This window comes from Cryptosporidium bovis, assembly GCF_009768925.1.
Source record: "Cryptosporidium bovis isolate 45015 chromosome Unknown contig_3, whole genome shotgun sequence".
NCBI lineage: Eukaryota > Apicomplexa > Conoidasida > Eucoccidiorida > Cryptosporidiidae > Cryptosporidium > Cryptosporidium bovis.
Window position 1 is genome coordinate 371,417 of NW_027125024.1, and position 12,261 is coordinate 383,677.

Below are 12,261 nucleotides of genomic sequence, written 5' to 3' on the forward strand. Positions count from 1 at the left end.
TAGAAATATTATCAAAGCTTTTGTATTTATCTTTCTCACTAAATAATATCTCTATCATTCTTAACTCTTTATCCTTTTTACTTTTGTAATATAAATTCAATTAATGCATATTTGTGTGTTTGTGTGCTATACAGGATTTTAAGTCTAGCGCGCAATATATTTTACTAATTTGTTATTAAATATTTGTTTATAGTAGTGTTTATAAGATTTGAGGAGACTATTAAACTACCCAATTTGATATCTGGATTTAAACACTAAAAAAGAATAAGCAAGAGAAAAATAAATATTTTGAAATATATTGGAATTTTTGTTATAGGCTTTTATGAGTTCCTTTTTTAACGTTGTTGTTCACAATAGAAGTTTTAAGACAATAATAAATAAAGCAATAATGTAATTTATATGCACTCAATTTAAAAAAAATCATGATATTTTGTTAAATCAAAACTAATTCTAATTATTTTAACATTAACTTTAATGGTTATTCTGTGACAATGTGAGTTAAGATTAATTTGTGGGATATGGCTATTATCACATTTCATGTAAATATATGCCGCCCAAATCGATCTAAAATTTTTTCTTAATGGTGAAAAAAACCATGAAATGATAACTCTAGGACGGAATACAAATTAATTATGTATATAAGAATACAAATAAGGCTAATCACTTTTAGTTAATTTATATGTTATTTGATTACTACAATCGATATCTTTTGTTATATATTTTGTAATAATTTTGTTTAATAAACATTTACTGATTGTAAATAACTAAATTAATTCTATCAAGTAGAATAAAACAATATAATGATAATTTTAAGCTACAATTAAATACAACTGCATGAGTTATTATAATAGGGTCAAATAAAAGTCAAATGAATATTATAACTAGTGGTCGATATATATTCTAATGGTTAAGACTAAATCAAATAGAAAAATTATAACTATACTATATTTATTTTTAATATTCTTAAAAATAAGTATTATAAAAATATATGCGGAGGAAACAATATTGTTTACAAGTAGAATATTAAGACTATGCAAGGACTATGATAAATTAACAAAAAGTCAATTAATACAACTTGAAAGTTGGATAGATGAAGTTATCGCTACAAAAGTATTATCTTTTAACACAAAATATAATTTAAAGTCTTGCAAAAAAAAAATAAGATCCAAACATAAGGGTGTATCAGGTGGAACAAAACTGAAGTCTAAAGAATTTGTTGAAACGAATAGAGTATATAATAAATTATCTAGATTGTTTAAACGTTTTAAAAACGAGATTGCCTTATCAACCTTAACCATTAACCAATTTGACAAACTACAAAAAAAATCAGTGGATAAAGAGTTATTTTCTAGTAAAATTGATCAGTTGTTAAAAAATAAGGACAGTTTGTCAGATAACATTTTTTTTGATGATGCTCTGGATCTTGAATATAATAAAAGTCCAGAAAATGAATTAATAGGTGATGACGACCAATTATTGCACGAAGGTATCAGAGTATCTGATTATTTCGATAAGGATGGTAATCCAATAATAGTGGAAGCAGAAAGGTTTAAATTAACCCACAGATGCGTTGACCTTTATATTCCAACAGAAATGCCATTATTTTTTACATATTCAAGGACACAAAAATATTTATTAGATGAACAGCCTAGCGAAATAAAAATATTTGACTTTTACTCTAAGGGTAAATCTAAGATATTAATTAGTGATTTAGGTGAAAATATTCAAGAAACTTCAAGTTATTACCAAAAAGAAAGTGAGATAATTGACAAATCTAACGATGGATTTGATAATTCAGCTACTATATATTCAACTGAATCGGAAACAGTTGATGAATCTAGTTTATTTACTTCAAATGATGGTACAAGAAGAGGATATTCAACCTCACAGGAAAAATCCGATTATGATTCATTCCAAGGGGATACCGGTACATTATCCGAAACCCAAGATGGAAGAGAAAAAACAGTGGAAACGAAATCCACATATGAATCTGAAACGGAAACAGAATACAGCAATGAGTCTAGAACATCTGGTTCAAGAAGATCTAGTGGTAGCAGTGATTATAGTGATGAAAGCAGTTCTAGAGAAGTCTTTGAAAGTAGCGACAATACCTCCGACGAATCGGTGAGTGGGACATCTTGTGAAAGTGACGTTGGAACTAATTCGGGATTTTATAACGAATAGTAATTTCATGTATTATAGAGCAATGAACACTATTAACTTATCTACAAGAAGACATACAAACATTCTCTTTTACAAAATTTACGTCATTTAATTATATTTATTTTTACATTTATTTATTTAATTTATTCTATGTAGACTGAAACTTTGTTAAGAAATACGTTATAGGTTTAATTAATACTAAAAGTTGTATAGTTATTAATAAAATATTAGAATAATATTAATATTATAAATACTAATGTATTAATAGTCGATAGTAAAAAAAAAAAGTAGCCGCTTTTTTATTTTTACTTTTTTTTTCTAATTTAATAGTAACCAGGTTATAATCACTACATAACCTTGTTTGTAGAAGATATAAATAACTAATATAGGTATTAAAATAAATATATAGTTATTTATGGCGGATAAATAAGTTGAATATATAATAAAAAGCCGAGTCAAAGGGGTTGTAAAATTATTTATAAAATACCTGTTATATCTTTGAACGAAGATTTTTATTCATTCATTATTCCTAGTACTTCTTTTGATTACTATTTTTAACATATAGAATAAAATGAAGTTGTATAGCTTTGTTTTTTCGTTTATTTGTTTAATTAATTTAATTTTTGCAGGGAAGGATAGTAAATCGAAAAATAGTAAGAAGAAATACAGTCCAATAATGTTTTATACATCTAAGACACTAGATAGCACCCACTTGATTAGAACATTATTGATTTTGTCAAGCCTTCCATTTAATGAGTTTAGATTCAAAAAAAATTCTTCTTCAATGGAGGAAATGTTTTCTTCTATAATTGAATCAGGATTTTTAAATCCAACTATCCCAATGATATCAGATAATGAATATTCCGTGAGAAACCTCAGTCAGGATGAAGCAATAGTTCATTACTTAGTATTATCTTATTATGGTGAATTGTTCCAGAAGTCAATTTCAGATCATGCTATTTCACTCCAAATTGGTTCAACTGTAAGATCATATATTTCAAAAGTATCTGGACTTTTGGAGCTATCTGAGTCTTTGAAATGTGAAAAATTACTTGAAATCGAGAATGTAAATGTTACACTAAGGTTAGTAAATGATAGATTTACTGATACGGAATACAAGTTCTTCTATGGTGGAAAGTATTCATATATTGATACAGTTGTCTACACATTAATATTATTTATCGAGAATATTTCTAATGGTTGTATTATTTCAAATTTTGATGGTTTAAGATCATTCTCTAAGGAATTTAGTAGTATTCCTCAAATTAGCAAATTTGAGAAGAGTTCTTATTTTCTCTCACTACTTATTCCAGGAACTAAAGAATTTGTTAAACCAATTGATTTTGTCACGCAAAGTCGTTCTTTAGAAACATTGGGAAATTAAGAATAAATTTTGATCATATTTCTTTAAATTGTATTTCAATTATAGTGATTTATCAAGAAATGAGCCAAATCACATCGAAGATACTACATTAGATAGTTTACGTTCATCTTGTTTTATATCGATATATTATATAACGACAATACAATGTGCAAAGTTATATTTTATTTCTTTTTTTTACATGGGAAAGAGAAAGACAGAAAAAACACTTAATGACTATATGAATTCATTCTCTAAATACAAGTATTTTTTTCCCTCTTTAAATAAAAGTGGGATCATTTATTTTGTCTGAACTAGTAATTATGGCAATAAAATAAATATAAATACAAACTTAGGTACTAAATTTCTTTTTCCAGAAATGCAAAAAAATAATGAATTTTCCTAGGAAAATTACTTTATTAGTTTTATTTAAATAAAGTTAAATTTAATAGATGCGTTCCATAAGTTTGTAAGATTTCATGATTTGTTGGTTATTTTATTGATTATTGTTTGCAATACCAATTTTAATGTGTTTGCTTTCCTTTGTTTTTACGGTCTGTTAATATTAAAGTTTGAAGGTATAGAAATGCCAAGTAGTTTTAAATCCAAGATTATATAAGAGAAGTATAACGTAATTCAAGTAGCATGCGTGAAGTTACATTAATTCCCTCAAAATCATGGGTAGGTAAGCAGTGAACTTACATATTCTGTCAACTCAGGAATGGTATTGTTACTGTTTGTAATAGTATTTACCACAGTGTCTATTACACCTTCTGGTATAGGTGTAATAACTAACCCTTTATAAACAGACTATATGTTTAGCGAACAAAGAGTGTACAAAAGCGTGGATAAGTGGTGATAATAATAGTAATATTGATTGTTATAACGTTAATATTAGTAATTCAATTTAAGTGATCATTTTAGACAATTTCTTAACTTACTTTTGAAATGTTTATTAAACTTTGTTCTTTTATTAATATTTTGTTCACCCCCTTAAGTGGAATTGACTTTAAAAACCACTTATTATCCTTTCTAGCTGCTTTAAAAATATGATCAAATGAAGGCCACATCTTCATTTTATTTACTTGAAATTGAAAATTCTTAATTTGTTCATCCTCTCTCAATTCAAATGTGCATTTATTGTGGCTTCTTGAAGATAACTCACCCAGTTTGTTCCTACAGTAATTTAATACTAGTGAATCTGTATTTTCTGATTCTTTTCTATCATCAATAATATCAATATTCTCTAGTGGTCGATTGTTTTTTTGTTCATATACTGAAACCTTCTCACAATCGACATTAGTAACAAATGTTCTTTCAGAATTATCATTTTGTTCTACCATCTAATATATAACACAAAAATCGCATGTACAAGCTATATAAACTATAAATTGAATAAATAAAATTATGTATATTGTTAAAAGAAAATATTTTTAATTATGATGAAATAGTTGGCGCCTAAATGACATTACAGATGAAAAAGTCATCGCGTTTGCATATTTTTGATTGAATTGTATACCTCTTTCATCAAAGATGTAAATGAAACAGTTCCATCTTCATCATTTCTTCTAAGTAAAGTGTCTAGGGTAATTGTTATTGGAATGCCATAATGTTTTAGGTATTCTCTGACTGCACCTGCAGTCGTTTCACCTGAAACACATCTTTTAAGCTGCATTTGAAGTACTTCTGGCATAGTAACAGTAATTCTTTTATTAGAATTACTGCATGAAACATCTTTTTTTGAGTTTATATATTTACCTGTATCTTCTTTATATGTTTTTTCATCGTATAATTTATCCAAGTCAACAACGAAATTATATTTAACCTTATTATCGTTTACATTTAAATTATCACTACTACAGCTCTTATTTAAATTATTGTTGGTATCTAATTCCATACATTCTAAAGAATGTTTTAGATTTGACTCTAATGTCGTTAATGGCCTATGTTTTTTACCTTTTGATTTAAATGTTTTCTGCATTTCATCATTGTAATTGTTAATAGATTCAATTACCTTACCGTATCCATTGTTGAAGTCATTTAAAATTTTTTTTGAATACTTTAAGCGAGTATCTTCGTGAGTTATTGGATTTATTCTTGTTTCTATCGACATTCTTCCTGGTTCTGGTATATAATTTTGGGGTCTGTATCTTCTCAAAGAATCAATGTCGTTTATAAATAATGAGCATATAGCATCCCTATAACTTAATGTTCTACTTGGTCCCTTATTTGAAACTTGAAATAAAAACTCCCTAGGTATATTCTCGATTCCTAGGTCCTTTTTCATATGTATTATAAAGTCTTCATCTGAAAGCATACATTTATTCCACATTGCATATAATTTACGAAAATCATCTAGTTTTTCTGGAGGTAATGCTCTCAATGAGGGTAATTTATTTTCATTATCGTTCACATTACCTTCCGGTTGAATATTGACATCAAAAATATTGTTTATTTGAGTTTTATGAGTATATTTTTTAGTTGACTCTAAGGCAGGAGGATATAAATCCTCTAAATACATTTTTGGGCATTTAACCGAATATTTAACGTGATCTTTTTCCAAATTTGTTTTTCTTATTTGAGTAACCATTACTGTACTCTCGTTATACGGATTTTTTACTAATATTACTGATTCTATTCTTTCTACATCTAAATAAAATGGCTTGCAATTAACATACTTATCTTCAGTTATTTGAATTAAATTCATTATTGAAACTATTATCGGCGATGTTACACTGCATTTTTCTTTTGATATTACTTCAACCCCCCAAACGTTGTTTTCTAATCTCAATAATTCATCTGTTTCCCTTATTGAATTACAGAAATTTTCTGCAGTCACTATTCCATTGTGATATCTATCATATTTTTTAAGAACACTTGCAAAAACTCTTTTGAATATATTTGTTTCAGACACACCCAAGTCATCGTTAAAGTTTATCTTGATTTTTTCTATTTCTTGTTTCTTCATAAATACTCAACGCTACTAATTCTAATTATTTTTAAGCAATGAAAGATAACAGTGTAAAAATTTCAACTTTACTACAAATCATTAATAATTTATAAATAAGTACATGTCTTGCTAACTTATATATTTAAGACAAATTGATCGACTTACAATAAATTAGAAAAATATATATATAAAGTTAAAATAAACAAGTATAAGAAGCTACAACACTTAATACTGATCAAAATCATGTTATCGATTCAAAATATAAAAAAAAGTTAGTAGTATTTATTAACAGTGCATGTATACATTTCCTTTTTTTCCCACTTGTGTGCTATTTTCAACTTCAAAAAAAAAATGTTTGCTATATTTTTTCAAGATGCAACACACATTTAGGCGCCAATACGATTACATATTCTAATAATTGACGAAATGAGAATAGTAAGAGAAAATATATTCAATAATAATTTCAAGACAAAATTCTATTAATTTTAAATACTATTCTGACTTTGTTCAAAATAATACTTTTGATATGATTTTACTATTAATATATATGTATTTTTAATAAAGTAACTTTTGCTGTTTTGTGTGTGAGTATCAGTTCTTAAGGTAAGATTGCGGTAGATAACCTAATTGAAAATATGGCCAATAAATTTCCTCTAGAAAAGTGTTATTTTTATCTTATTCTCTCCGGTCTAGCTATATTTATCATGATAATTGCCAGTTAATTTGTGTTATTTAAAAAAAGTAAAGTGGCGGCAAACAAGATAAAATTAAAAAAAAAGGAAAAACATTATTGTAGTTTTGGGAATAATACAATATTATAAATATCGTGATAACTTGTGTTATTAGATGTATTTGTATATTATTAAAACAACTAAATACCATAAATCTACTCGTTATAAAATAAAAGGGCGAACTTATTGAATATTGCGAGTGTTGCAAATTTCAAAAAACTATTGTATAAAGAACAGTTAAAGTATACATTTAAAATAAATTATTAAATTAGATTAGGATTGTTTTTTCTTTTTATATCACATTTTTTATATAATTTAAGATATATTGATTATTATATAAGTATTTAATTCAATGAATAATGGAATTTTTAAGCAAAACCACTATCAATAATGATTCAAAAGCGAATATAGGTAACAGCTCAATTTACAAAGAAAATATTGATTTAAACAATCTAATAGAGGACTTAGTGTATGAATCTGCATCAAAATCTTCCGAGATATTTGCAAGGTGTTTGGATTTGTCATTTGAGTATAAAAAATTAAAGAATGATATTAAATACAAGACGCTGAAAGATTTAGAAGTCCCGAATGAAGATTTGTTAAGATATAGGCTTAAAGTATTAGTGCAGTGTTATAGAATGTTATCTAGAGGACTATTACCAGGAAATTTTTTATTGGGTGAGTTATATAAAATGATGGATGAGTTGATAGTAAGAAGGCCACACTTGTTTAAAATATATAGTAATGATGATAATAAAACAATGGAAAACGATAACAGTAAACTAAAAATCATGGATTATGATAATAATATATTTTATGTTATGAAGAAATATTTTGAATATTCAAAATTAGTATTTGGCGTGAAAATGAGAAGCTACGGTAATTTTTTGTCTGAGAAGGTGGATACTCATTCTGAGTATAATAATAAATTAATAGAATTGGTAGCGGAAGTTAATTCATTTAGGGTAAATACATTAGAATATACGGGTTCTGTAGTTGCAAAAAATAATATGTATAATTATTGGGATAGTTATATTCTAAATGAGAAAAAAATTTTAAAAAATCTTGTATCATTGGAATCTCAAAGAAAATTAAGAAAATATATATCGTTTCCAGCAGATATTTCATATAAAGCTAACTTACATGAAAAATTGTTAGATATTTCATATATTCAAACAAAAACAAGAAATGATGTATATAGTAATGGCCAATACTACAGTTTAGATTCATTAATGACAGAAAAAGAGTTTAATAATGAAGATAGGATGAGTAATAATAATAATGTAAATGATAACACAATTGATTACAATGAAAAAGAAAATAGTAATAACAATAATAAATGCCACAATTATCTTGACAAGAGTAAACCAGATATGATAAATTTTGAGATAATAGATAGCAACATAAGGGCTGGTATTTCAAATAGGCGTTTATTAATTCCAACACAAATTAAAGAAAACGATAAGATAATAGATTCAATATTTAAATCTGCAAATAGAAAAATAATAAATTTTTGGAAATCAAAATCTCCAACTATACAGCAATATAAGTTTCAGTTAATAATAGAAAATTTACCGATAGAGAGAGAAAAAATAATGCAAGAAAAAAGAAAAAAAAGATTATTACTTAGCCGTTTAGCAATAAATGCAAGTAAACAAATGGTATCGATACAATCTCAAAAACAAATTAATATGGAAAAAAAAGAAAGAGAAAGACTTAGATTACTCAGAGAGAACGATCTGGAAGCTTATTTAGAATTAGTTAAAGAAACGAAGAATAGAAGACTACAAGAGTTAATAAATCAAACAGATAGATTTTTAATAGATATGGGCTTAAGAGTTCATGATCAAAAAATATCGAGTACAAATAATAATGATAGTAATACATTTATATCAACAACAGAATTAAAAGATTCATTAGAGTATAATTCAGAGCTAAATACAAAAACAACAGTTTCTTCATATTATACAATGGCACATACCATAACTGAAAATATATCGGATAATCCAATGAAATTACTAAAAGGAGAATTATTGCCATATCAAGTAACCGGTGTAGAATGGATGTTAAGTTTATATAATAACAAATTACATGGTATATTAGCAGATGAAATGGGACTTGGAAAAACAATACAAACAGTTGCATTATTAACATACTTATATGAACATAAAGAAAATCATGGGCCTCATTTAGTAATAGTGCCTTTATCAACACTTCCAAACTGGCAAAAAGAATTTGAAAAATGGAGTCCTAGTTTAAGTATAATGTGTTTCAAGGGGAGTAGATATGAAAGAAGATCGTTATTTCAAGAGATAAGAAAGATGAAATTCAATGTATGTTTAACTACATTTGATTTCATTATTAGAGAGGGCAACTCTTTGCAAAGTATACAATGGAAACATATAATAGTGGATGAAGGGCATAGACTTAAAAATTCAAAAAGTAAATTTCACGTTATATTACATGATTTTAATTCACATAATCGTTTATTGTTAACTGGAACACCATTGCAAAACAATATAACAGAACTTTGGTCATTATTAAATTTTTTATTGCCACAAGTATTCCATTCAGTTGAAGATTTCCAAGTTTGGTTCAGCAAACCATTTAGTGAATTGCCTTCAAATGAAAATAGTTTAGAGTTATCAGAAGAAGAAAAATTGTTTATAATTAATAGATTACATTCAATATTAAGACCATTTTTGTTAAGAAGGGTTAAATCAGATGTGTTACACGATTTGCCTGAGAAAAAAGAATTTATTGTTAGAATGGAACTTACACCATGGCAAAAAATAGTATATGATCAAATTAAACAAAAAGCAGTTCACTCAATGGACTTGAATAGTGGTAAAATACAATATAGATCAGTAAGCAATACTATAATACAATTAAGAAAAATAGTTAATCATCCATATTTATTTGTTGACGAATATTTGATTGAAAATGATGATATATTTAGAGTCAGTTGTAAATTTGAAATATTGGACAGAATGTTACCAAAGTTAATATATTTTAAGCATAAAGTATTAATTTTTTGTCAAATGACGCAGTTAATGGATATACTAGGCGATTTTTTGGATTATAGAGGAATAAAATATCATAGACTTGATGGAACAATGACAATTCAGGAAAGAAAAGAAAGAATGGATGAGTTTAATTCAGATGAATCTGATAAATTTGTGTTTGTGCTATCTACAAGAGCTGGTGGGTTAGGGCTTAATCTACAAGCTGCTGATACCGTCATTATTTTTGATTCAGATTGGAATCCACACCAAGATTTGCAAGCTCAAAGTAGAGCGCACAGAATGGGTCAAAAGAACGAAGTTAGAGTAATTCGTTTAATATCAATATCTGGTGTAGAAGAACTCGTTCTTAAAAAAGCTCAAAAAAAACTAGAGATTGATCAAAAAATAATTCAAGCTGGTATGTTTAATTCAACACAAGTAGTGGAGGATGATAGGGAGGACAGACTAAGAGAACTGTTTGGTAAAGAAGAATATAAAAGCGATGCTAGGGTAACTACACCCTCAGAATTAAATAAATTTATGGCAAGAACAGAAAATGAGTTAAAAACATTTGAAGAAATGGATAAGAAAATGTTTGGGAGAAGTATTTATAATAAAATATACGAGTGGAGTGATGTGATAATAAAAAAAATATATAATAATAGTGATAATGATACCTTAGTGAATGAAAAAAACAAAGATGAGTCAGAACACGCTGATAATTGTGATTTAAATAAGGATTTACTTGATTTTGGCAATAATATATCGAAGTCACCCACAAAACCTAAAAGGCCTGGTAGGAAACAAAAAAACATTCAAAATGAGCAGAACTATAATAACGATGAAACAGTAGAAGCTAAAAACAGCAATAAGAACAACGAAATGTTAACTTCAGAGGACAGTAAAGTATATATGAATTACTTGGAGAAAGCCGGTAGAATAATATCTGTAGATGAAGTACCTGATTGGATTGTTAGACCCCCAAATGAAGTTAATGCAGAACTTGGAATTGACGACTTTAATATGAATGAACCTAAAGAGATACCACGTTCTCAACGTAAGTCAAGGTGGAAGTCCAACAAAGATTACTTATGTGTAGAAGGTGTAAGTGAAAGAACATTTTTGAAAGTTGTTGAAAAATATGAATCAGGTGAAATAAACGACATTAAAAAGGAATTACTTAAGGAAACTACAAAAAGAAGAACATCGTTGAGAAGAAATTCAACTAATATCAACGATGTTTCTAGTAACAATATTAGTCAAAATAAAAGTCAAAATAATAAAACGAAAAACAAAAAAAGAAAAATTATAAAATTTAGTGATGATGAAAATGAGAGTAATGATGACTTTGACAGCCAAAATGCTGATATTAGTGATGATGATTTCGAAACAACAGAATATAATTATAATGCAGAGGATTATAGTAATAATAAAATTAATATGGTTAGAGGCTCTAAACTAAATAAAAAAGACGAAAAAAACAAAAAAAATAATCAAAAAAGTAAAAAATCAACATTATTCGGTGAAAATTTAGATGTCTATAGTAATGAAAGTAAAAATTCGGATAACAGTACTCATTACGAAAACAATATTGGAAATAAAAAAAGAAACAGATCCAATAATAAATTGAATGAATATATTCTTTCGTCTAAATATATTGAGAGTTTACCTAACACACCTGAACCTCAAATGTATAAAGATTAGTTTTTCTTAAATATGTTATTTTACTAGTTACTAATTAACCCAATTTTATTTTGTCCACGCGGGAATGTTTTATAACACACATGCAGTTTTATTGACCACATAGCATACCATATATAATAGACTAGATGTAACAGAACTCTAAATAAAATGCACAATCACAGTATATTTATTTTAATATTTAGCTAATGCGTTTATATTAACTTAATATACTTTAGTATTTATACAAAACTTATTTGTACATATGTCTTATATTGGTTAAATAATAATAAAAAAGAGAAATATGATTAAAAGGAGAGTTAAATATTCAGACTTAGATCTTACGGGTATGTATAATTTGAAATAGTGTAT

General features: G+C 26.6%; 5 protein-coding genes across 5 annotated transcripts; 3 read left to right on the forward strand and 2 right to left on the reverse strand.

Moving 5' to 3' along the window:
* Positions 1–903: 903 nt before the first annotated feature.
* FG379_002142 (uncharacterized protein) lies at positions 904–2,184 on the forward strand (the record flags this gene model as incomplete). The annotated part of the gene is made up of 1 exon (XM_067328011.1): positions 904–2,184. The coding sequence occupies one exon, from the start codon at positions 904–906 to the stop codon at positions 2,182–2,184; it is 1,281 nt and encodes a 426-aa protein (XP_067183550.1).
* A 550-nt stretch (positions 2,185–2,734) lies between these two features.
* Positions 2,735–3,547, forward strand: FG379_002143 (uncharacterized protein; the record flags this gene model as incomplete). Its single annotated transcript, XM_067328012.1, has 1 exon — positions 2,735–3,547. One exon carries the CDS (start codon positions 2,735–2,737, stop codon positions 3,545–3,547), a length of 813 nt encoding a protein of 270 aa, XP_067183551.1.
* Positions 3,548–4,455: 908 nt separating this feature from the next.
* FG379_002144 (uncharacterized protein) lies at positions 4,456–4,866 on the reverse strand (the record flags this gene model as incomplete). The annotated part of the gene is made up of 1 exon (XM_067328013.1): positions 4,456–4,866. One exon carries the CDS (start codon positions 4,864–4,866, stop codon positions 4,456–4,458), a length of 411 nt encoding a protein of 136 aa, XP_067183552.1.
* A 140-nt stretch (positions 4,867–5,006) lies between these two features.
* FG379_002145 (Pfa-like protein) lies at positions 5,007–6,491 on the reverse strand (the record flags this gene model as incomplete). The annotated part of the gene is made up of 1 exon (XM_067328014.1): positions 5,007–6,491. The coding sequence occupies one exon, from the start codon at positions 6,489–6,491 to the stop codon at positions 5,007–5,009; it is 1,485 nt and encodes a 494-aa protein (XP_067183553.1).
* A 1,072-nt stretch (positions 6,492–7,563) lies between these two features.
* Positions 7,564–11,913, forward strand: FG379_002146 (SWI SNF related transcriptional regulator ATpase; the record flags this gene model as incomplete). Its single annotated transcript, XM_067328015.1, has 1 exon — positions 7,564–11,913. One exon carries the CDS (start codon positions 7,564–7,566, stop codon positions 11,911–11,913), a length of 4,350 nt encoding a protein of 1,449 aa, XP_067183554.1.
* Between the last annotated feature and the right edge of the window lie 348 nt (positions 11,914–12,261).